The following is a 26031-nucleotide window of genomic DNA, read 5'->3' as shown; positions in this document are numbered from 1 at the left end:
CTGGTGATGACTGGAGAAGTGACACTGCTGGAACATTATACTGTAATGGAGGGGTCTGGTGATGACTGGAGAGGTGACATTGCTGGGACATTATACAGTAATGGAGGGGTCTGATGACTGGAGAGGTGACACTGCTGGGACATTATACAGTAATAGAGGGGTCTGGTGATGACTGGAGAGGTGACACTGCTGGGACATTATACAGTAATGGAGGGGTCTGGTGATGACTGGAGAGGTGATACTGCTGGGACATTATACAGTAATAGAGGGGTCTGGTGATGACTGGAGAGGTGACACTGCTGGACATTATACAGTAATGGAGAGGTCTGGTGATGACTGGAGAGGTGACACTGCTGGGACATTATACAGTAATGGAGGGGTCTGGTGATGATGATTAGAGAGGTGACACTGCTCTGACATTATACTGTAATGGAGGGGTCTGGTGATGACTGGAGAGGTTACCCTGCTGGGACACTATACAGTAATGGAGGGGTCTGGTGATGACTGGAGAGGTGACACTGCTCTGACATTATAGAGTAATGGAGGGGTCTGGTGATGATTAGAGAGGTGACACTGCTGGGACATTATACAGTAATGGAGGGGTCTGGTGATGACTGGAAAGATGACACTGCTGGGACATTATACAGTAATGGAGGGGTCTGGTGATGACTGGAGAGGTGACACTGCTGGGACATTATACAGTAATGGAGGGGTCTGGTGATGACTGGAGAGGTGACACTGCTGGGACATTATACAGTAATGGAGGGCTCTGGTGATGAGAGGTGACACTGCTGGGACATTATACAGTAATGGAGGGGTCTGGTGATGACTGGAGAGATGATACTGCTGGACATTATACAGTAATGGAGGGGTCTAGTGATGACTGGAGAGGTGATACTGCTGGGACATTATACAGTAATGGAGGGGTCTGGTGATGAGAGGTGACACTGCTGGGACATCATACAGTAATGGAGGGGTCTGGTGATGACTGGAGAGGTGACACTGCTGGGACATTATACAGTAATGGAGGGATCTGGTGATGACTGGAGAGGTGACACTGCTGGGACATTATACAGTAATGGAGGGGTCTGGTGATGACTGGAGAGGTGACACTGCTGGGACATTATACAGTAATGGAGGGATCTGGTGATGACTGGAGAGGTGACACTGCTGGGACATTATACAGTAATGGAGGGGTCTGGTGATGACTGGAGAGGTGACCCTGCTGGGACATTATACAATAATGGAGGGGTCTGATGATGACTGGAGAGGTGACACTGCTGGGACATTATACAGTAATGGAGGGGTCTGATGATGACTGGAGAGGTGACACTGCTGGGACATTATACAGTAATGGAGGGGTCTGGTGATGAGAGGTGACACTGCTGGGACATTATACAGTAATGGAGGGGTCTGGTGATGACTGGAGAGGTGACACTGCTGGGACATTATACAGTAATGGAGGGGTCTGGTGATGACTGGAGAGGTGACACTGCTGGGACATTATACAGTAATGGAGGGGTCTGGTGATGACTGGAGAGGTGACACTGCTGGGACATTATACAGTAATGGAGGGGTCTGGTGATGACTGGAGAGGTGACACTGCTGGGACATTATACAGTAATGGAGGGGTCTGGTGATGACTGGAGAGGTGACACTGCTGGGACATTATACAGTAATGGAGGGGTCTGGTGATGACTGGAGAGGTGACACTGCTGGGACATTATACAGTAATGGAGGGGTCTGGTGATGATTAGAGAGGTGACACTGCTGGGACAATATACTGTAATGGAGGGGTCTGGTGATGACTGGAGAGGTGACACTGCTGGGACATTATACAGTAATGGAGGGGTCTGGTGATGATTAGAGAGGTGACACTGCTGGGACATTATACAGTAATGGAGGAGTCTGGTGATGATGAGAGGTGACACTGCTGGGACATTATACAGTAATGGAGGGGTCTGGTGATGATTAGAGAGGTGACACTGCTGGGACATTATACAGTAATGGAGGGGTCTGGTGATGATTAGAGAGGTGACACTGCTGGGACATTATACAGTAATGGAGGGGTCTGGTGATGATGAGAGGTGACACTGCTGGGACATTATACAGTAATGGAGGGGTCTGGTGAGGATGAGAGGTGACACTGCTGGGACATTATACAGTAAATGGAGGAGTCTGGTGATGATGAGAGGTGACACTGCTGGGACATTATACAGTAATGGAGGTTTCTGGTGATGATTAGAGAGGTGACACTGCTGGGACATTATACAGTAATGGAGGGGTCTGGTGATGACTGGAGAGGTGACACTGCTGGGACATTATACAGTAATGGAGGAGTCTGGTGATGACTAGAGAGGTGACACTGCTGGGACATTATACAGTAAATGGAGGAGTCTGGTGATGATGAGAGGTGACACTGCTGGGACATTATACAGTAATGGAGGGGTCTGGTGATGATTAGAGAGGTGACACTGCTGGGACATTATACAGTAATGGAGGGGTCTGGTGATGACTGGAGAGGTGACACTGCTGGGACATTATACAGTAATGGAGGAGTCTGGTGATGACTGGAGAGGTGACACTGCTAGGACATTATACAGTAATGGAGGGGTCTGGTGGTGATAAGAGAGGTGACACTGCTGGGACATTATACAGTAATGGAGGGGTCTGGTGATGATTAGAGAGGTGACACTGCTGGGACATTATACAGTAATGGAGGGGTCTGGTGATGACTGGAGAGTTGACCCTGCTGGACATTATACAGTAATGGAGGGGTCTGGTGATGATTAGAGAGGTGACACTGCTGGGACATTATACAGTAATGGAGGGGTCTGGTGATGACTGGAGAGGTGACACTGCTGGGACATTATACAGTAATGGAGGAGTCTGGTGATGACTGGAGAGGTGACACTGCTGGGACATTATACAGTAATGGAGGGGTCTGGTGGTGATTAGAGAGGTGACACTGCTGGAACATTATACAGTAATGGAGGGGTCTGGTGATGATTAGAGAGGTGACACTGCTGGGACATTATACAGTAATGGAGGGGTCTGGTGATGACTGGAGAGGTGACACTGCTGGGACATTATACAGTAATGGAGGGGTCTGGTGATGATTAGAGAGGTGACACTGCTGGGACATTATACAGTAATGGAGGGGTCTGGTGATGACTGGAGAGGTGACACTGCTGGGACATTATACAGTAATGGAGGGGTCTGGTGATGACTGGAGAGGTGACACTGCTGGGACATTATACAGTAATGGAGGGGTCTGATGATGACTGGAGAGGTGACACTGCTGGGACATTATACAGTAATGGAGGGGTCTGGTGATGACTGGAGAGGTGACACTGCTGGGACATTATACAGTAATGGAGGGGTCTGGTGATGAGAGGTGACACTGCTGGGACATTATACAGTAATGGAGGGGTCTGGTGGTGATAAGAGAGGTGACACTGCTGGGACATTATACAGTAATGGAGGGGTCTGGTGATGACTGGAGAGGTGACACTGCTGGGACATTATACAGTAATGGAGGGGTCTGGTGATGATTAGAGAGGTGACACTGCTGGGACATTATACAGTAATGGAGGGGTCTGGTGATGACTGGAGAGGTGACACTGCTGGGACATTATACAGTAATGGAGGGGTCTGGTGATGACTGGAGAGGTGACACTGCTGGGACATTATACAGTAATGGAGGGGTCTGATGATGACTGGAGAGGTGACACTGCTGGGACATTATACAGTAATGGAGGGGTCTGGTGATGACTGGAGAGGTGACACTGCTGGGACATTATACAGTAATGGAGGGGTCTGGTAATGACTGGAGAGGTGACACTGCTGGGACATTATACAGTAATGGAGGGGTCTGGTGATGATTAGAGAGGTGACACTGCTGGGACATTATACAGTAATGGAGGGGTCTGGTGATGATTAGAGAGGTGACATTGCTGGGACATTATACAGTAATGGAGGAGTCTGGTGATGACTAGAGAGGTGACACTGCTGGGACATTATACAGTAAATGGAGGAGTCTGGTGATGATGAGAGGTGACACTGCTGGGACATTATACAGTAATGGAGGGGTCTGGTGATGATTAGAGAGGTGACACTGCTGGGACATTATACAGTAATGGAGGGGTCTGGTGATGACTGGAGAGGTGACACTGCTGGGACATTATACAGTAATGGAGGAGTCTGGTGATGACTGGAGAGGTGACACTGCTGGGACATTATACAGTAATGGAGGGGTCTGGTGGTGATAAGAGAGGTGACACTGCTGGGACATTATACAGTAATGGAGGGGTCTGGTGATGATTAGAGAGGTGACACTGCTGGGACATTATACAGTAATGGAGGGGTCTGGTGGTGATAAGAGAGGTGACACTGCTGGGACATTATACAGTAATGGAGGGGTCTGGTGATGATTAGAGAGGTGACACTGCTGGGACATTATACAGTAATGGAGGGGTCTGGTGGTGATAAGAGAGGTGACACTGCTGGGACATTATACAGTAATGGAGGGGTCTGGTGATGATTAGAGAGGTGACACTGCTAGGACATTATACAGTAATGGAGGGGTCTGGTGGTGATAAGAGAGGTGACACTGCTGGGACATTATACAGTAATGGAGGGGTCTGGTGATGATTAGAGAGGTGACACTGCTGGGACATTATACAGTAATGGAGGGGTCTGGTGATGACTGGAGAGGTGACACTGCTGGGACATTATACAGTAATGGAGGAGTCTGGTGATGACTGGAGAGGTGACACTGCTGGGACATTATACAGTAATGGAGGGGTCTGGTGGTGATAAGAGAGGTGACACTGCTGGGACATTATACAGTAATGGAGGGGTCTGGTGATGACTGGAGAGGTGACACTGCTGGGACATTATACAGTAATGGAGGGGTCTGGTGATGATTAGAGAGGTGACACTGCTGGGACATTATACAGTAATGGAGGGGTCTGGTGATGACTGGAGAGGTGACACTGCTGGGACATTATACAGTAATGGAGGGGTCTGGTGATGACTGGAGAGGTGACACTGCTGGGACATTATACAGTAATGGAGGGGTCTGATGATGACTGGAGAGGTGACACTGCTGGGACATTATACAGTAATGGAGGGGTCTGGTGATGACTGGAGAGGTGACACTGCTGGGACATTATACAGTAATGGAGGGGTCTGGTGATGAGAGGTGACACTGCTGGGACATTATACAGTAATGGAGGGGTCTGGTGGTGATAAGAGAGGTGACACTGCTGGGACATTATACAGTAATGGAGGGGTCTGGTGATGACTGGAGAGGTGACACTGCTGGGACATTATACAGTAATGGAGGGGTCTGGTGATGATTAGAGAGGTGACACTGCTGGGACATTATACAGTAATGGAGGGGTCTGGTGATGACTGGAGAGGTGACACTGCTGGGACATTATACAGTAATGGAGGGGTCTGGTGATGACTGGAGAGGTGACACTGCTGGGACATTATACAGTAATGGAGGGGTCTGATGATGACTGGAGAGGTGACACTGCTGGGACATTATACAGTAATGGAGGGGTCTGGTGATGACTGGAGAGGTGACACTGCTGGGACATTATACAGTAATGGAGGGGTCTGGTGATGACTGGAGAGGTGACACTGCTGGGACATTATACAGTAATGGAGGGGTCTGGTGATGATTAGAGAGGTGACACTGCTGGGACATTATACAGTAATGGAGGGGTCTGGTGATGATTAGAGAGGTGACACTGCTGGGACATTATACAGTAATGGAGGGGTCTGGTGGTGATAAGAGAGGTGACACTGCTGGGACATTATACAGTAATGGAGGGGTCTGGTGATGATTAGAGAGGTGACACTGCTGGGACATTATACAGTAATGGAGGGGTCTGGTGGTGATAAGAGAGGTGACACTGCTGGGACATTATACAGTAATGGAGGGGTCTGGTGATGATTAGAGAGGTGACACTGCTAGGACATTATACAGTAATGGAGGGGTCTGGTGGTGATAAGAGAGGTGACACTGCTGGGACATTATACAGTAATGGAGGGGTCTGGTGATGATTAGAGAGGTGACACTGCTGGGACATTATACAGTAATGGAGGGGTCTGGTGATGACTGGAGAGGTGACACTGCTGGGACATTATACAGTAATGGAGGAGTCTGGTGATGACTGGAGAGGTGACACTGCTGGGACATTATACAGTAATGGAGGGGTCTGGTGGTGATAAGAGAGGTGACACTGCTGGGACATTATACAGTAATGGAGGGGTCTGGTGATGACTGGAGAGGTGACACTGCTGGGACATTATACAGTAATGGAGGGGTCTGGTGATGATTAGAGAGGTGACACTGCTGGGACATTATACAGTAATGGAGGGGTCTGGTGATGACTGGAGAGGTGACACTGCTGGGACATTATACAGTAATGGAGGGGTCTGGTGATGACTGGAGAGGTGACACTGCTGGGACATTATACAGTAATGGAGGGGTCTGATGATGACTGGAGAGGTGACACTGCTGGGACATTATACAGTAATGGAGGGGTCTGGTGATGACTGGAGAGGTGACACTGCTGGGACATTATACAGTAATGGAGGGGTCTGGTGATGAGAGGTGACACTGCTGGGACATTATACAGTAATGGAGGGGTCTGGTGGTGATAAGAGAGGTGACACTGCTGGGACATTATACAGTAATGGAGGGGTCTGGTGATGACTGGAGAGGTGACACTGCTGGGACATTATACAGTAATGGAGGGGTCTGGTGATGATTAGAGAGGTGACACTGCTGGGACATTATACAGTAATGGAGGGGTCTGGTGATGACTGGAGAGGTGACACTGCTGGGACATTATACAGTAATGGAGGGGTCTGGTGATGACTGGAGAGGTGACACTGCTGGGACATTATACAGTAATGGAGGGGTCTGATGATGACTGGAGAGGTGACACTGCTGGGACATTATACAGTAATGGAGGGGTCTGGTGATGACTGGAGAGGTGACACTGCTGGGACATTATACAGTAATGGAGGGGTCTGGTGATGACTGGAGAGGTGACACTGCTGGGACATTATACAGTAATGGAGGGGTCTGGTGATGATTAGAGAGGTGACACTGCTGGGACATTATACAGTAATGGAGGGGTCTGGTGATGAATAGAGAGGTGACACTGCTGGGACATTATACAGTAATGGAGGGGTCTGGTGATGACGGTATCATTGTGTGTCAGGTTCCTATAAGGTGTCAGGATGTGGCGGTCTATTTCTCCATGGAGGAGTGGGAGTATGTAGAAGGACACAAGGATCTGTACCAGGACATAGTCATGATGGAGGATCACCGGCTCCTCACATCACAAGGTAAGAAGAGACATATATATATATATATATATTTGTGGTCAGTGCTCATTCGTATAGCGAGCCTACCTAACTGAACTTATTACTAAACTCCTATTCCTTACTAAACCCTGCAATCTATTTATGCAGTCAGAGTTATGCCATATACTGCCGCGTTGGAGTACACCTGAAAGATAGAGGGAAAAACTCCTAATGAGAACATAGCGCTATTAACACACGTAATAACCCCGTGACCAATGACTGAAATGCATTGTGCATACTGACTATAGAATGGGGGTATAGTGCATGTAGTACTGAATTCCCAGCACCCCTATTTCCTAACCACGTATGCTGGCCACCATGATGTGACGTCGGTGCAGCAGTCCCAATGCTTAGAGAATGACTGGATATAATGGACGGATCGCTATAAAGTATTTAACAAGAATACGTATATGTTTGACAAACAACGTAGTAGTGAGTGCCGCCCCCTAAACAATGGCAGCAGCGCATCCCGTTGGATCTTTGACATGTGGAAGCGAAGCTTGCAATACTCGAGCTGAGCAACACTCGTGGGACTTGGGAAAATGCTGTATGATGATAACCTCACAATAACATTCATGTGCTATACAATTTCATTACGTAATTATTTACATCCCTGCAAACTTATTGTAACTACGGCCATGAACCTGTATGTAATTCCCCTAAACCTTAGGAAACCATGACAACTGAAGGACAGCGCGGCCTCTAACGTTAAGCTGTCCTGATGTCCCAATGGGGAATCACCTAAAGCGCCAGCTAACCAACTAACTAAGCCAGCCACCAGAGCCGACGGCTAGAGGGCTTGCGAACCTCCCTCTTGCGCACTCTTCAAGGCAGATTTAATGGCATGGAATGCAAACAATGACGCCCTGTCAGAGCAAGACCACGTGATATTATGCTGGATACCTGACAGATATACTTTGATAGAATTATGCTGGATGCAAAGAAGAGAGGCAAAACCCGATGAATGCGAGTAGGAATACAATGGCACGTGAGACATCCTCTCGTTATCTAATGTAAAATATTGTGTTCCAGGCTACATGTAAGAGCCGTGGACGTGAAAAGTCCCAACAGAGAACTACCCGAAACCCATATGCACAACTCCAAGTGCTAACAATATGTATACACAAAAGACTACGTATAAAGCTATCCCTGCAGCATAACCCAACTGCTTAAAGAACACAACGTATGCAAAGACATTGTCGCCAACCTAAAGTCGTGTCAGATTATATCCAGACTGACCTGAAGATGGGACTGGTCTAGCCGAAATTAAAAACCTCAACCAATGTATATAACTATTAGTGTCGACGTCAACCTGAAGCTGAGACAGGTCGTAACCATGCTTGACCTGTCGACTTGGCAAGTAATAAACCGAACCCCAGTTATATTTTCGTATGCACAACTCAATATTAATAAAATGGTAACCCACCGAATTATCCGTGCAGATTCGCCCAATGCCATGAAACCCGCGCAGTATCAAAGACATGGGCGTATGGTCTAAACACCATAACATAGCACAGCAAAGCATCATGAAACATATATACCTAACGAACCTATGAATCTATACCGAATAGAACAATCCTGCACCATCACTTTATGCCTAGCATGATTTCTTAACCCATATGCAGACCATGAAAATATAAAGGTGGGCCCGGCATAATCATCAAGGCCAGATGCACCTCACTAACACCACAACCACATGCTCAAACAACCCACGACCGTATACACAGTCAAAACTATATGGGCGTATGTATAAAGCTTTGAGCCCGTGCACCGAACAAACTATGAACGTGTTGCTAGAATGAACTGCATGAGCGAGCATATGCACTGAACAAACTATATGAGCAGATGCACAGAGCAACTTATCCACACATATGCCCAGTACAACTATATAACTGCATGAAGCACTGATGTATGATACCACTGTACAACAACTAGAAAGCACTGATGTGAAGCGATTTTTCTCTTACATATATATATATATTGTGTACAGCATAAATCCTACAAGCGTATGTACAGCATGAATCCTACAAGCGTGTACCAGCGTGAGTACATTATACATCCTACAAGCAAGTGTACAGTGTAAACACTACAAGCGTGTGAACAGCATGAATCCTACAAGCGTATGTCGAGCATAAATCCTACAAGCGTGAACAAGTGTGTGTACAGTATAAATGCTACAAGCGGGTATGCAGTATAAACACTACAAGTGTGTGCACAGTATAAATGCTACAAGTGGGTGTGCAGTATAAACACTACAAGTGTGTGCACAGTATAAATGCTACAAGTGGGTGTGCAGTATAAACACTACAAGTGTGTGTACAGTATAAATGCTACAAGTGGGTGTGCAGTATAAACACTACAAGTGTGTGTACAGTATAAATGCTACAAGTGGGTGTGCAGTATAAACACTACAAGTGTGTGTACAGTATAAATGCTACAAGTGGGTGTGCAGTATAAACACTACAAGTGTGTGCACAGTATAAATGCTACAAGTGGGTGTGCAGTATAAACACTACAAGTGTGTGCACAGTATAAATGCTACAAGTGGGTGTGCAGTATAAACACTACAAGTGTGTGTACAGTATAAATGCTACAAGCGGGTGTGCAGTATAAACACTACAAGTGTGTGTACAGTATAAATGCTACAAGCGGGTGTGCAGTATAAACACCAAGTGTGTGCACAGTATAAATACTACAAGTGGGTGTGCAGTATAAACACTACAAGTGTGTGTACAGTATAAATGCTACAAGCGGGTGTGCAGTATAAACACTACAAGTGTGTGCACAGTATAAATGCTACAAGTGGGTGTGCAGTATAAACACTACAAGTGTGTGCACAGTATAAATGCTACAAGTGGGTGTGCAGTATAAACACTACAAGTGTGTGCACAGTATAAATGCTACAAGCGGGTGTGCAGTATAAATGCTACAAGTGGGTGTGCAGTATAAACACTACAAGTGTGTGTACAGTATAAATGCTACAAGTGGGTGTGCAGTATAAATGCTACAAGTGGGTGTGCAGTATAAACACTACAAGTGTGTGTACAGTATAAATGCTACAAGTGGGTGTGCAGTATAAACACTACAAGTGTGTGCACAGTATAAATGCTACAAGCGGATGTGCAGTATAAACACTACAAGTGTGTGCACAGTATAAATGCTACAAGTGGGTGTGCAGTATAAACACTACAAGTGTGTGCACAGTATAAATGCTACAAGTGGGTGTGCAGTATAAACACTACAAGTGTGTGTACAGTATAAATGCTACAAGTGGGTGTGCAGTATAAACACTACAAGTGTGTGTACAGTATAAATGCTACAAGCGGGTGTGCAGTATAAATCCTACAAGTGTGTGCACAGTATAAATGCTACAAGTGGGTGTGCAGTATAAACACTACAAGTGTGTGCACAGTATAAATGCTACAAGTGGGTGTGCAGTATAAACACTACAAGTGTGTGTACAGTATAAATGCTACAAGCGGGTGTGCAGTATAAATCCTACAAGTGTGTGTACAGTATAAATGCTACAAGTGGGTGTGCAGTATAAACACTACAAGTGTGTGTACAGTATAAATGCTACAAGTGGGTGTGCAGTATAAACACTACAAGTGTGTGTACAGTATAAATGCTACAAGTGGGTGTGCAGTATAAACACTACAAGTGTGTGTACAGTATAAATGCTACAAGCGGGTGTGCAGTATAAATCCTACAAGTGTGTGCACAGTATAAATGCTACAAGTGGGTGTGCAGTATAAATGCTACAAGTGGGTGTGCAGTATAAACACTACAAGTGTGTGCACAGTATAAATGCTACAAGTGGGTGTGCAGTATAAACACTACAAGTGTGTGTACAGTATAAATGCTACAAGTGGGTGTGCAGTATAAACACTACAAGTGTGTGTACAGTATAAATGCTACAAGCGGGTGTGCAGTATAAATCCTACAAGTGTGTGCACAGTATAAATGCTACAAGTGGGTGTGCAGTATAAACACTACAAGTGTGTGTACAGTATAAATGCTACAAGCGGGTGTGCAGTATAAACACTACAAGTGTGTGCACAGTATAAATGCTACAAGTGGGTGTGCAGTATAAACACTACAAGTGTGTGTACAGTATAAATGCTACAAGCGTGAACAAGTGTGTGTACAGTATAAATGCTACAAGCGGGTGTGCAGTATAAACACTACAAGTGTGTGCACAGTATAAATGCTACAAGCGGGTGTGCAGTATAAACACTACAAGTGTGTGTACAGTATAAATGCTACAAGCGTGAACAAGTGTGTGCACAGTATAAATGCTACAAGCGGGTGTGCAGTATAAACACTACAAGTGTGTGTACAGTATAAATGCTACAAGCGTGAACAAGTGTGTGTACAGTATAAATGCTACAAGCGGGTGTGCAGTATAAACACTACAAGTGTGTGTACAGTATAAGTCCTACAAGCGCGAGTACAGTATAAATCCTACAAACGTGTGTATAGTATGAATGCTACGAACGTGTGTACAGCAACTATGAGGGCATGTGCGGAACAACTATATGGCCGTATGGGTAGAATAAATGAAGCGTGTGCCCGGCACAACTATATGACCGTCTATGTGGAAGGAATGTGTGCATAGAATGACCATATGAGCGTACATATAGAGCAATTGCAGGAATGTGTATATATATATATTTATTTTAGTGTGTGTGTGTGTGTGTGCTTGCTACTGGCGACTAATGTATACCAATAAGATTAGGAGGCCCCCGGAACTCATGAGACTGCAATCCCTGTGCTACCCTATGCTGTACAGATAACCAACAATTATGAACTCACAATACCCCATAGGTCATAGAAAACATGTCCCCTGTGCATGAGGAAACAGCTCCTGGGAGTAAATACCCTAAACAACCGTAGCAGCTTCCCCAAATAACCCCGTGAAGACACCGTGATGGGTTATGGGGCGTTTTTGACAAAAGCACTCCCCGTGTACTGAAGTCCCATGGGGGAACTGAAGTAAGTCCCGTGGTGTACTGAAGTCCCATGGGGGAACTGAAGTAAGTCCCGTGGTGTACTGAAGTCCCATGGGGGAACTGAAGTAAGTCCCGTGGTGTACTGAAGTCCCATGGGGGAACTGAAGTAAGTCCCGTGGTGTACTGAAGTAAGTCCCGTGGTGTACTGAAGTAAGTCCCGTGGTGTACTGAAGTAAGTCCCGCGGTGTACTGAAGTAAGTCCCGCGGTGTACTGAAGTAAGTCCCGCGGTGTACTGAAGTAAGTCCCGCGGTGTACTGAAGTAAGTCCCGCGGTGTACTGAAGTAAGTCCCGTGGTGTACTGAAGTAAGTCCCGCGTTGTACTGAAGTAAGTCCCGCGGTGTACTGAAGTAAGTCCCGCGGTGTACTGAAGTAAGTCCCGCGGTGTACTGAAGTAAGTCCCGCGGTGTACTGAAGTAAGTCCCGCGGTGTACTGAAGTAAGTCCCGCGGTGTACTGAAGTAAGTCCCGCGGTGTACTGAAGTAAGTCCCGCGGTGTACTGAAGTAAGTCCGGCGGTGTACTCAAGTCCTGCGGTGTACTCAAGTCCTGCGGTGTACTCAAGTCCCGGTGTACTCAACTCCCAACGTGCCGGCAGCAAGCCGGATCCGTACCATTGCTGCCCAGGACCCCAGCCCTTCAACCCATGAAGAATACACTTACCCTATAGTCCACCTCAGATCCGACTGAGCCGCTATTTGCGTGGCACGTGACACGTGTGCCCACATTGTCGCAGAGGCAGCGGGCAATGTGGAATATGCTTGTAACGTAGTTGCCCCGACTCCCGGTCTCCGCAGCGCTGCATACTCACCGCCCGTAGTTGTATGTCGCCGGACCTGGAGCCCCGACAGGCATACTCACCACCCGCACTAACGCTACATCCTACTTCCGGTCAGCTGATATCACGTGACGAACCCACGGTGTTAGGCACATGTACTGCCGCGGGTTCTTATAGGGAATCCCAGCCCCTCCCACAAATGCAGCCTTAATAAATTAGCCTTCATACATATCACTCTCACTACCTAGTAACATAGGTGTCTACGATCATGGCGGGACCCTGGCAGGTATACACTGCTATACACATGATTATGGACTGTGGCCGATCTATTAGACACTGTATATGTTTGTACAATATGCTGGCACACCTTGTCTAGGTAGGCACTCTGCACGGTTTTGAATCATGATATCTATTATGGATTGCACTACAAATAACATATTGCTGCAATGTTTATTTATGTTAACTATGCTCCTCCTTTGTCACATGACCTGGTGGGCGGTCTATAAATACCCACCTACATCACTGTTGTTCACTTGAAAAAGCCAGTGTGAGACTGGTGAAACGTTGTCTATACACATGATAGAATAAACCACCATTTTCTGCAACCTTGTGGCGTGCTGCATCATATTGTTCTGTGTACCTAGTAACATAGAAATCTATCCAGCACTGATGTATTCATTCCCTGTGTGTTCCCTACAGATGGAGTCATTGATATTAATCCACCCGAGAGGTGTCCCCGTCCTCTGTATTCCCAGGACTGTCCAGAGGGAAATGTCCCAGAGAAGCATCAGGTAGATGACCCTAAAGTCTCTGCAAAACATTACCATAAAGTGATTGATGCCATCAGGGATTCATTTTTCTTCTCTGTTTAGAGGGAAGATCTGATTGATATTAAGATTGAAGTTATAGATGAAGCAGAAGAGGAGACAGATTTCATGGCTGATCAGCAGCTTATGAGAGAAGTGAAGGAGGAAATTCCAGGAGGTGTTACTCTAGGTATGTAATAATGCCAAGCTGGTTGCAACTCCCTGACTAACAATGACCACGGGACATGTAGTAATGTCTGCTATATCTTATCAGATCCTGCTATATCTTATCAGATCCTGCTATATCTTATCAGATCCCTGTTATATCTTATCAGATCCTGTTATATCTTATCAGACCCTGTTATATCTTATCAGATCCTGTTATATCTTATCAGACCCTGTTATATCTTATCAGATCCTCTTATATCTTATCAGATCCTGTTATATCTTATCAGATCCTGTTATATCTTATCAGATCCTCTTATATCTTATCAGATCCTGTTATATCTTATCAGACCCTGTTATATCTTATCAGATCCTGTTATATCTTATCAGATCCTCTTATATCTTAGCTGGGTCTTATCAGATCCTGTTATATCTTATCAGATCCTCTTATATCTTAGCTGGGTCTTATTAGATCCCTGTTATATCTTAGCTGGGTCCTATCAGATCCTCTTATATCTTAGCTGGGTCTTATCAGATCCCTGTTATATCTTAGCTGGGTCTTATCAGATCCTGTTATATCTTAGCTGGGTCTTATCAGATCCCTGTTATATCTTAGCTGGGTCTTATCAGATCCTCTTATATCTTAGCTGGGTCTTATCAGATCCTCTTATATCTTAGCTGGGTCTTATCAGATCCTCTTATATCTTAGCTGGGTCTTATCAGATCCTCTTATATCTTAGCTGGGTCTTATCAGATCCTCTTATATCTTAGCTGGGTCTTATCAGATTCTGTTATATCTTAGCTGGGTCTTACCAGATCCTGTTATATCTTAGCTGGGTCTTATCAGATCCTGTTATATCTTAGCTGGGTCTTATCAGATCCTGTTATATCTTAGCTGGGTCTTATCAGATCCTGTTATATCTTAGCTGGGTCTTATCAGATCCTGTTATATCTTAGCTGGGTCTTATCAGATCCTGTTATATCTTAGCTGGGTCTTATCAGATCCTCTTATATCTTAGCTGGGTCTTATCAGATCCTGTTATATCTTAGCTGGGTCTTATCAGATCCTGTTATATCTTAGCTGGGTCTTATCAGATCCCTCTTATATCTTAGCTGGGTCTTATCAGATCCTGTTATATCTTAGCTGGGTCTTATCAGATCCCTGTTATATCTTAGCTGGGTCTTATCAGATCCTGTTATATCTTAGCTGAGTCTTATCAGATCCCTGTTATATCTTAGCTGGGTCTTATCAGATCCTGTTATATCTTAGCTGGGTCTTATCAGATCCTGTTATATCTTAGCTGGGTCTTATCAGATCCTCTTATATCTTAGCTGAGTCTTATCAGATCCCGTTATATCTTAGCTGGGTCTTATCACATCCTGTTATATCTTAGCTGGGTCTTATCAGATCCTCTTATATCTTAGCTGGGTCTTATCAGATCCTCTTATATCTTAGCTGGGTCTTATCAGATCCCTCTTATATCTTAGCTGGGTCTTATCAGATCCCTGTTATATCTTAGCTGGGTCTTATCAGATCCTGTTATATCTTAGCTGGGTCTTATCAGATCCTGTTATATCTTAGCTGGGTCTTATCAGATCCTGTTATATCTTAGCTGGGTCTTTTCAGATCCTGTTATATCTTAGCTGGGTCTTATCAGATCCCTGTTATATCTTAGCTGGGTCTTATCAGATCCTGTTATATCTTAGCTGGGTCTTATCAGATCCTGTTATATCTTAGCTGGGTCTTATTAGATCCTGTTATATCTTAGCTGGGTCTTATCAGATCCTCTTATATCTTAGCTGGGTCTTATCAGATCCTGTTATATCTTAGCTGGGTCTTATTAGATCCTGTTATATCTTAGCTGGGTCTTATCAGATCCTGTTATATCTTAGCTGGGTCTTATTAGATCCTGTTATATCTTAGCTGGGTCTTATCAGATCCTGTTATATCTTAGCTGGGTCTTATCAGATCCTCTTATATCTTAGCTGGGTCTTATCAGATCCTGTTATATCTTAGCTGGGTCTTATCAGATCCTGTTATATCTTAGCTGGGTCTTATCAGATCCTGTTATATCTTAGCTGGGTCTTATCAGATCCTGTTATATCTTAGCTGGGTCTTATCAGATCCTGTTATATCTTAGCTGGGTCTTATCAGATCCTCTTATATCTTAGCTGGGTCTTATCAGATCCTGTTATATCTTAGCTGAGTCTTATCAGATCCCTCTTATATCTTAGCTGGGTCTTATCAGATCCTCTTATATCTTAGCTGGGTCTTATTAGATCCCTGTTATATCTTAGCTGGGTCTTATCAGATCCTGTTATATCTTAGCTGGGTCTTATCAGATCCCTCTTATATCTTAGCTGGGTCTTATCAGATCCCTCTTATATCTTAGCTGGGTCTTATCAGATCCTGTTATATCTTAGCTGGGTCTTATCAGATCCCTGTTATATCTTAGCTGGGTCTTATCAGATCCTGTTATATCTTAGCTGGGTCTTATCAGATCCCTGTTATATCTTAGCTGGGTCTTATCAGATCCTGTTATATCTTATCAGATCCCTGTTATATCTTAGCTGGGTCTTATCAGATCCTGTTATATCTTATCAGATCCCTGTTATATCTTAGCTGGGTCTTATCAGATCCTGTTATATCTTAGCCGGGTCTTATCAGATCCTGTTATATCTTAGCTGGTCTTATCAGATCCTGTTATATCTTAGCTGGGTCTTATCAGATCCTGTTATATCTTAGCCGGGTCTTATCAGATCCTGTTATATCTTAGCTGGGTCTTATCAGATCCTGTTATATCTTAGCTGGGTCTTATCAGATCCTCTTATATCTTAGCTGGGTCTTATCAGATCCCTGTTATATCTTAGCTGGGTCTTATCAGATCCTGTTATATCTTAGCTGGGTCTTATCAGATCCTGTTATATCTTAGCTGGGTCTTATCAGATCCCTCTGATATCTTAGCTGGGTCTTATCAGATCCTCTTATATCTTAGCTGGGTCTTATCAGATCCCTGTTATATCTTAGCTGGGTCTTATCAGATCCTCTTATATCTTAGCTGGGTCTTATCAGATCCTCTTATATCTTAGCTGGGTCTTATCAGATCCTCTTATATCTTAGCTGGGTCTTATCAGATCCCTGTTATATCTTATCAGATCCTGTTATATCTTAGCTGGGTCTTATCAGATCCTGTTATATCTTAGCTGGGTCTTATCAGATCCTCTTATATCTTAGCTGGGTCTTATCAGATCCTGTTATATCTTAGCTGGGTCTTATCAGATCCTGTTATATCTTAGCTGGGTCTTATCAGATCCTCTTATATCTTAGCTGGGTCTTATCAGATCCTGTTATATCTTAGCTGGGTCTTATCAGATCCTGTTATATCTTAGCTGGGTCTTATCAGATCCCTCTGATATCTTAGCTGGGTCTTATCAGATCCTCTTATATCTTAGCTGGGTCTTATCAGATCCCTGTTATATCTTAGCTGGGTCTTATCAGATCCTCTTATATCTTAGCTGGGTCTTATCAGATCCTCTTATATCTTAGCTGGGTCTTATCAGATCCTCTTATATCTTAGCTGGGTCTTATCAGATCCCTGTTATATCTTATCAGATCCTGTTATATCTTAGCTGGGTCTTATCAGATCCTGTTATATCTTAGCTGGGTCTTATCAGATCCTCTTATATCTTAGCTGGGTCTTATCAGATCCTGTTATATCTTAGCTGGGTCTTATCAGATCCTGTTATATCTTAGCTGGGTCTTATCAGATCCCTGTTATATCTTAGCTGGGTCTTATCAGATCCTGTTATATCTTAGCTGGGTCTTATCAGATCCCTCTTATATCTTAGCTGGGTCTTATCAGATCCTGTTATATCTTAGCTGGGTCTTATCAGATCCTCTTATATCTTAGCTGGGTCTTATCAGATCCTGTTATATCTTAGCTGGGTCTTATCAGATCCTGTTATATCTTAGCTGGGTCTTATCAGATCCCTGTTATATCTTAGCTGGGTCTTATCAGATCCTCTTATATCTTAGCTGGGTCTTATCAGATCCCTGTTATATCTTAGCTGGGTCTTATCAGATCCTCTTATATCTTAGCTGGGTCTTATCAGATCCCTCTTATATCTTAGCTGGGTCTTATCAGATCCCTCTTATATCTTAGCTGGGTCTTATCAGATCCTCTTATATCTTAGCTGGGTCTTATCAGATCCTCTTATATCTTAGCTGGGTCTTATCAGATCCTCTTATATCTTAACTGGGTCTTATCAGATCCTGTTATATCTTAGCTGGGTCTTATCAGATCCCTGTTATATCTTAGCTGGGTCTCATCAGATCCTCTTATATCTTAGCTGGGTCTTATCAGATCCCTGTTATATCTTAGCTGGGTCTTATCAGATCCTCTTATATCTTAGCTGGGTCTTATCAGATCCCTGTTATATCTTAGCTGGGTCTTATCAGATCCTGTTATATCTTAGCTGGGTCTTATCAGATCCCTCTTATATCTTAGCTGGGTCTTATCAGATCCTCTTATATCTTAGCTGGGTCTTATCAGATCCTCTTATATCTTAGCTGGGTCTTATCAGATCCTCTTATATCTTAGCTGGGTCTTATCAGATCCTGTTATATCTTAGCTGGGTCTTATCAGATCCCTCTTATATCTTAGCTGGGTCTTATCAGATCCTGTTATATCTTAGCTGGGTCTTATCAGATCATGTTATATCTTAGCTGGGTCTTATCAGATCCCTGTTATATCTTAGCTGGGTCTTATCAGATCCCTGTTATATCTTAGCTGGGTCTTATCAGATCCCTCTTATATCCTAGCTGGGTCTTATCAGATCCTGTTATATCTTAGCTGGGTCTTATCAGATCCCTCTTATATCTTAGCTGGGTCTTATCAGATCCTCTTATATCTTAGCTGGGTCTTATCAGATCCTCTTATATCTTAGCTGGGTCTTATCAGATCCTCTTATATCTTAGCTGGGTCTTATCAGATCCCTCTTATATCTTAGCTGGGTCTTATCAGATCCTGTTATATCTTAGCTGGGTCTTATCAGATCCCTCTTATATCTTAGCTGGGTCTTATCAGATCCTCTTATATCTTAGCTGGGTCTTATCAGATCCTGTTATTTCTTAGCTGGGTCTTATCAGATCCTGTTATATCTTAGCTGGGTCTTATCAGATCCTGTTATATCTTAGCTGGGTCTTATCAGATCCTCTTATATCTTAGCTGGGTCTTATCAGATCCTCTTATATCTTAGCTGGGTCTTATCAGATCCTGTTATATCTTAGCTGGGTCTTATCAGATCCCTCTTATATCTTAGCTGGGTCTTATCAGATCCTGTTATATCTTAGCTGGGTCTTATCAGATCCTGTTATATCTTAGCTGGGTCTTATCAGATCCTGTTATATCTTAGCTGGGTCTTATCAGATCCTGTTATATCTTAGCTGGGTCTTATCAGATCCTGTTATATCTTAGCTGAGTCTTATCAGATCCTGTTATATCTTAGCTGGGTCTTATCAGATCCTCTTATATCTTAGCTGGGTCTTATCAGATCCCTGTTATATCTTAGCTGGGTCTTATCAGATCCTGTTATATCTTAGCTGGGTCTTATCAGATCCCTGTTATATCTTAGCTGGGTCTTATCAGATCCTGGTATATCTTAGCTGGGTCTTATCAGATCCTGTTATATCTTAGCTGGGTCTTATCAGATCCTCTTATATCTTAGCTGAGTCTTATCAGATCCCGTTATATCTTAGCTGGGTCTTATCAGATCCTGTTATATCTTAGCTGGGTCTTATCAGATCCTCTCATATCTTAGCTGGGTCTTATCAGATCCTGTTATATCTTAGCTGGGTCTTATCAGATCCCTCTTATATCTTAGCTGGGTCTTATCAGATCCCTGTTATATCTTAGCTGGGTCTTATCAGATCCTGTTATATCTTAGCTGGGTCTTATCAGATCCTGTTATATCTTAGCTGGGTCTTATCAGATCCTGTTATATCTTAGCTGGGTCTTATCAGATCCTGTTATATCTTAGCTGGGTCTTATCAGATCCCTGTTATATCTTAGCTGGGTCTTATCAGATCCTGTTATATCTTAGCTGGGTCTTATCAGATCCTGTTATATCTTAGCTGGGTCTTATCAGATCCTGTTATATCTTAGCTGGGTCTTATCAGATCCTGTTATATCTTAGCTGGGTCTTATCAGATCCTGTTATATCTTAGCTGGGTCTTATCAGATCCTCTTATATCTTAGCTGGGTCTTATCAGATCCTGTTATATCTTAGCTGGGTCTTATCAGATCCCTGTTATATCTTAGCTGGGTCTTATCAGATCCTGTTATATCTTATCAGATCCCTGTTATATCTTAGCTGGGTCTTATCAGATCCCTCTTATATCTTAGCTGGGTCTTATCAGATCCTGTTATATCTTAGCTGGGTCTTATCAGATCCCTGTTATATCTTAGCTGGGTCTTATCAGATCCTGTTATATCTTATCAGATCCCTGTTATATCTTAGCTGGGTCTTATCAGATCCCTCTTATATCTTAGCTGGGTCTTATCAGATCCTCTTATATCTTAGCTGGGTCTTATCAGATCCTGTTATATCTTAGCCGGGTCTTATCAGATCCTGTTATATCTTAGCTGGTCTTATCAGATCCTGTTATATCTTAGCTGGGTCTTATCAGATCCTGTTATATCTTAGCCGGGTCTTATCAGATCCTGTTATATCTTAGCTGGGTCTTATCAGATCCTGTTATATCTTAGCTGGGTCTTATCAGATCCCTGTTATATCTTAGCTGGGTCTTATCAGATCCTGTTATATCTTAGCTGGGTCTTATCAGATCCCTCTTATATCTTAGCTGGGTCTTATCAGATCCTCTTATATCTTAGCTGGGTCTTATCAGATCCTGTTATATCTTAGCTGGGTCTTATCAGATCCTGTTATATCTTAGCTGGGTCTTATCAGATCCTGTTATATCTTAGCTGGGTCTTATCAGATCCCTGTTATATCTTAGCTGGGTCTTATCAGATCCTGTTATATCTTAGCTGGGTCTTATCAGATCCTCTTATATCTTAGCTGGGTCTTATCAGATCCTCTTATATCTTAGCTGGGTCTTATCAGATCCTGTTATATCTTAGCTGGGTCTTATCAGATCCTGTTATATCTTAGCTGGGTCTTATCAGATCCTGTTATATCTTAGCTGGGTCTTATCAGATCCTGTTATATCTTAGCTGGGTCTTATCAGATCCCTGTTATATCTTAGCTGGGTCTTATCAGATCCCTGTTATATCTTAGCTGGGTCTTATCAGATCCCTGTTATATCTTAGCTGGGTCTTATCAGATCCTGTTATATCTTAGCTGGGTCTTATCAGATCCTCTTATATCTTAGCTGGGTCTTATCAGATCCTCTTATATCTTAGCTGGGTCTTATCAGATCCTCTTATATCTTAGCTGGGTCTTATCAGATCCTCTTATATATTAGCTGGGTCTTATCAGATCCCTCTTATATATTAGCTGGGTCTTATCAGATACCTGTTATATCTTTGCTGGGTCTTATCAGATCCTGTTATATCTTAGCTGGGTCTTATCAGATCCTGTTATATCTTAGCTGGGTCTTATCAGATCCCTGTTATATCTTAGCTGGGTCCTATCAGATCCTGTTATATCTTAGCTGGGTCTTATCAGATCCTGTTATATCTTAGCTGGGTCTTATCAGATCCTCTTATATCTTAGCTGGGTCTTATCAGATCCTCTTATATCTTAGCTGGGTCTTATCAGATCCCTCTTATATCTTAGCTGGGTCTTATCAGATCCCTCTTATATCTTAGCTGGGTCTTATCAGATCCTCTTATATCTTAGCTGGGTCTTATCAGATCCCTGTTATATCTTAGCTGGGTCTTATCAGATCCCTCTTATATCTTAGCTGGGTCTTATCAGATCCCTGTTTTATCTTAGCTGAGTCTTATCAGATCCTGTTATATCTTAGCTGAGTCTTATCAGATCCTGTTATATCTTAGCTGGGTCTTATCAGATCCTCTTATATCTTAGCTGGGTCTTATCAGATCCTCTTATATCTTAGCTGGGTCTTATCAGATCCCTCTTATATCTTAGCTGGGTCTTATCAGATCCTGTTATATCTTAGCTGGGTCTTATCAGATCCCTCTTATATCTTAGCTGGGTCTTATCAGATCCCTGTTATATCTTAGCTGGGTCTTATCAGATCCCTCTTATATCTTAGCTGGGTCTTATCAGATCCTCTTATATCTTAGCTGGGTCTTATCAGATCCTCTTATATCTTAGCTGGGTCTTATCAGATCCCTGTTATATCTTAGCTGGGTCTTATCAGATCCTGTTATATCTTAGCTGGGTCTTATCAGATCCTGTTATATCTTAGCTGAGTCTTATCAGATCCTGTTATATCTTAGCTGAGTCTTATCAGATCCTGTTATATCTTAGCTGAGTCTTATCAGATCCTGTTATATCTTAGCTGAGTCTTATCAGATCCTGTTATATCTTAGCTGGGTCTTATCAGATCCTCTTATATCTTAGCTGGGTCTTATCAGATCCCTGTTATATCTTAGCTTGTCATGCACCAAAAGAAGGTTGGGATGCTGTTATTGGGGTCATAGGCAGCATTTATTTTCCTGTTGAGTTAAAGGGGTTATCCAGGAATCAAAAAACAGACCTTTTTTTTTTTTCAAAGGCCACACCCTGTCTGTCCCCACTTTGGTTGTGGTATTAAATCTTGGCTCCATTCACTTCAATGGAACTGAGCTGCAGAACCACACCCAACCTGGAGACAGACAGGGAGCATCTTTAAAAGAAATTATCTGTTTTTCAATTCCGGGATAACCCCTTTAAGGCAAAAAGAACTCGATTTCATATGACCAGAACACTTTTACCTAGTTCTCCTTTGAATCGTTCAGATGTTTATAAGAAAACTTCAGACAGTCTTTCTCCATCAGACAGTCCTGTACATGATGTTTCTCCATCAGACGGTCCTGTACATGATGTTTCTCCATCAGACGGTCCTGTACATGATCTTTCTCCATCAGACGGTCTTGTACATGATCTTTCTCCATCAGACGGTCCTGTACGTGATCTTTCTCCATCAGACGGTCCTGTACATGATCTTTCTCCATCAGACGGTCCTGTACATGATCTTTCTCCATCAGACGGTCCTGTACATGATCTTTCTCCATCAGATGGTCCTGTACATGGGCTTTCTCCATCAGACGGTCCTGTACGTGATCTTTCTCCATCAGACGGTCCTGTACATGATCTTTCTCCATCAGACCGTCCTGTACGTGATCTTTCTCCATCAGACGGTCCTGTACGTGATCTTTCTCCATCAGACGGTCCTGTACATGATCTTTCTCCATCAGACGGTCCTGTACATGATCTTTCTCCATCAGACGGTCCTGTACATGATCTTTCTCCATCAGACGGTCCTGTGCATGATCTTTCTCCATCAGATGGTCCTGTACATGATCTTTCTCCATCAGACGGTCCTGTACGTGATCTTTTTCCATCAGACTGTCCTGTACATGATCTTTCTCCATCAGACGGTCCTGTACATGATCTTTCTCCATCAGGCGGTCCTGTACAAGATCTTTCTCCATCAGACGGTCCTGTACGTGATCTTTCTCCATCAGACGGTCCTGTACATGATCTTTCGCCATCAGACGGTCCTGTCCATGATCTTTCTCCATCAGAGGGTCCTGTACATGATCTTTCTCCATCAGACGGGCCTGTACATGATCTTTCGCCATCAGACGGTCCTGTACGTGATCTTTCTCCATCAGACCGTCCTGTACGTGATCTTTCTCCATCAGACGGTCCTGTACGTGATCTTTCTCCATCAGACGGTCCTGTACGTGATCTTACTCCATCAGACTGTCCTGCACGTGATCTTTCTCCATCAGACGGTCCTGTACATGATCTTTCTCCATCAGACGGGCCTGTACATGATCTTTCGCCATCAGACGGTCCTGTACATGATCTTTCTCCATCAGACGGTCCTGTACATGATCTTTCTCCATCAGACGGGCCCATACATGATCTTTCTCCATCAGACGGTCCTGTACATGATCTTTCTCCATCAGACGGTCCTGTACATGATCTTTCTCCATCTGACGGTCCTGAACATGATCTTTCTCCATCAGACGGTCCTGTACATGATCTTTCTCCATCAAACGGTCCTGTACATGATGTTTCTCCATCAGACGGTCCTGTACGTGATCTTTCTCCATCAGACGGTCCTGTACGTGATCTTTCTCCATCAGACGGTCCTGTACATGATCTTTCTCCATCAGACGGGCCCATACATGATCTTTCTCCATCAGACGGTCCTGTCCATGATCTTTCTCCATCAGACGGTCCTGTACATGATCTTTCTCCATCAGACGGTCCTGTACATGATCTTTCTCCATCAGACGGTCCTGTACATGAGCTTTCTCCATCAGACAGTCCTGTACGTGATCTTTCTCCATCAGACGGTCCTGTACATGATCTTTCTCCATCAGGCCGGCCTGTACATGGGCTTTCTCCATCAGACGGTCCTGTACATCATCTTTCACCATCAGACGGTCCTGTACTTGATCTTTTTCCATCATACTGTCCTGTACGTGATCTTTCTCCATCAGACGGTCCTGTACATGATCTTTCTCCATCAGACGGTCCTGTACATGATCTTTCTCCATCAGACGGTCCTGTACATGATCTTTCTCCATCAGACGGTCCTGTACATGATCTTTCTCCATCAGGCGGGCCTGTACATGGGCTTTCTCCATCAGACGGGCCCATACATGATCTTTCACCATCAGACGGTCCTGTACATGATCTTTCTCCATCAGACGGTCCTGTACATGATCTTTCTCCATCAGACGGTCCTGTACATGATCTTTCTCCATCATACTGTCCTGTACATGATCTTTCTCCATCAGACGGTCCTGTACATGATGTTTCTCCATCAGACGGTCCTGTACATGATGTTTCTCCATCAGACGGTCCTGTACATGATCTTTCTCCATCAGACGGTCCTGTACATGATCTTTCTCCATCAGACGGTCCTGTACATGATCTTTCTCCATCAGACGGTCCTGTACATGATCTTTCTCCATCAGACGGTCCTGAACATGATCTTTCTCCATCAGACGGTCCTGTACATGATCTTTCTCCATCAGACGGTCCTGTACATGATCTTTCGCCATCAGACGGTCCTGTCCATGATCTTTCTCCATCAGACGGTCCTGTACATGATCTTTCTCCATCAGACGGGCCTGTACATGATCTTTCGCCATCAGACGGTCCTGTACGTGATCTTTCTCCATCAGACGGGCCTGTACATGATCTTTCGCCATCAGACGGTCCTGTACGTGATCTTTCTCCATCAGACGGTCCTGTACGTGATCTTTCTCCATCAGACGGGCCCGTACATGATCTTTCTCCATCAGACGGTCCCGTACAGGATCTTTCTCCATCAGACGGGCCTGTACATGATCTTTCTCCATCAGACGGTCCTGTACATGATCTTTCTCCATCAGACGGTCCTGTACATGATCTTTCTCCATCAGACGGTCCTGTACGTGATCTTTCTCCATCAGACTGTCCTGCACGTGATCTTTCTCCATCAGACGGTCCTGTACATGATCTTTCTCCATCAGGCGGGCCTGTACATGGGCTTTCTCCTTCGGACGGTCCCGTACATGGGCTTTCTCCATCAGACGGGCCCATACATGATATTTCTCCATCAGACGGTCCTGTACATGATCTTTCTCCATCAGACGGTCCTGTACATGATCTTTCTCCATCAGACGGTCCTGTACATGATCTTTCTCCATCAGTCGGTCCTGTACATGATCTTTCTCCATCAAACG

General features: G+C 44.1%; 1 protein-coding gene across 1 annotated transcript in view; it reads left to right on the top strand.

Moving 5' to 3' along the window:
* The window catches only part of LOC130303319 (zinc finger protein OZF-like), a 56120-nt gene that overhangs the window by 14954 nt on the left and 15135 nt on the right, over window positions 1-26031 (top strand). Inside the window, exons 3-5 of the mRNA XM_056551775.1 lie at window positions 7248-7374; window positions 13878-13969; window positions 14051-14174. Of these exons, the coding sequence (XP_056407750.1) occupies window positions 7248-7374; window positions 13878-13969; window positions 14051-14174 (343 nt within the window). The remainder of the gene's footprint in view (window positions 1-7247; window positions 7375-13877; window positions 13970-14050; window positions 14175-26031) is intronic.

The sequence above is a fragment of the Hyla sarda genome, unplaced genomic scaffold (genome assembly GCF_029499605.1).
Source record: "Hyla sarda isolate aHylSar1 unplaced genomic scaffold, aHylSar1.hap1 scaffold_1213, whole genome shotgun sequence".
Taxonomy (NCBI): Eukaryota; Metazoa; Chordata; class Amphibia; order Anura; family Hylidae; genus Hyla; species Hyla sarda.
Note: the sequence above shows the minus strand (reverse complement) of the source record. Positions and strands in the feature narration are given on the sequence as shown.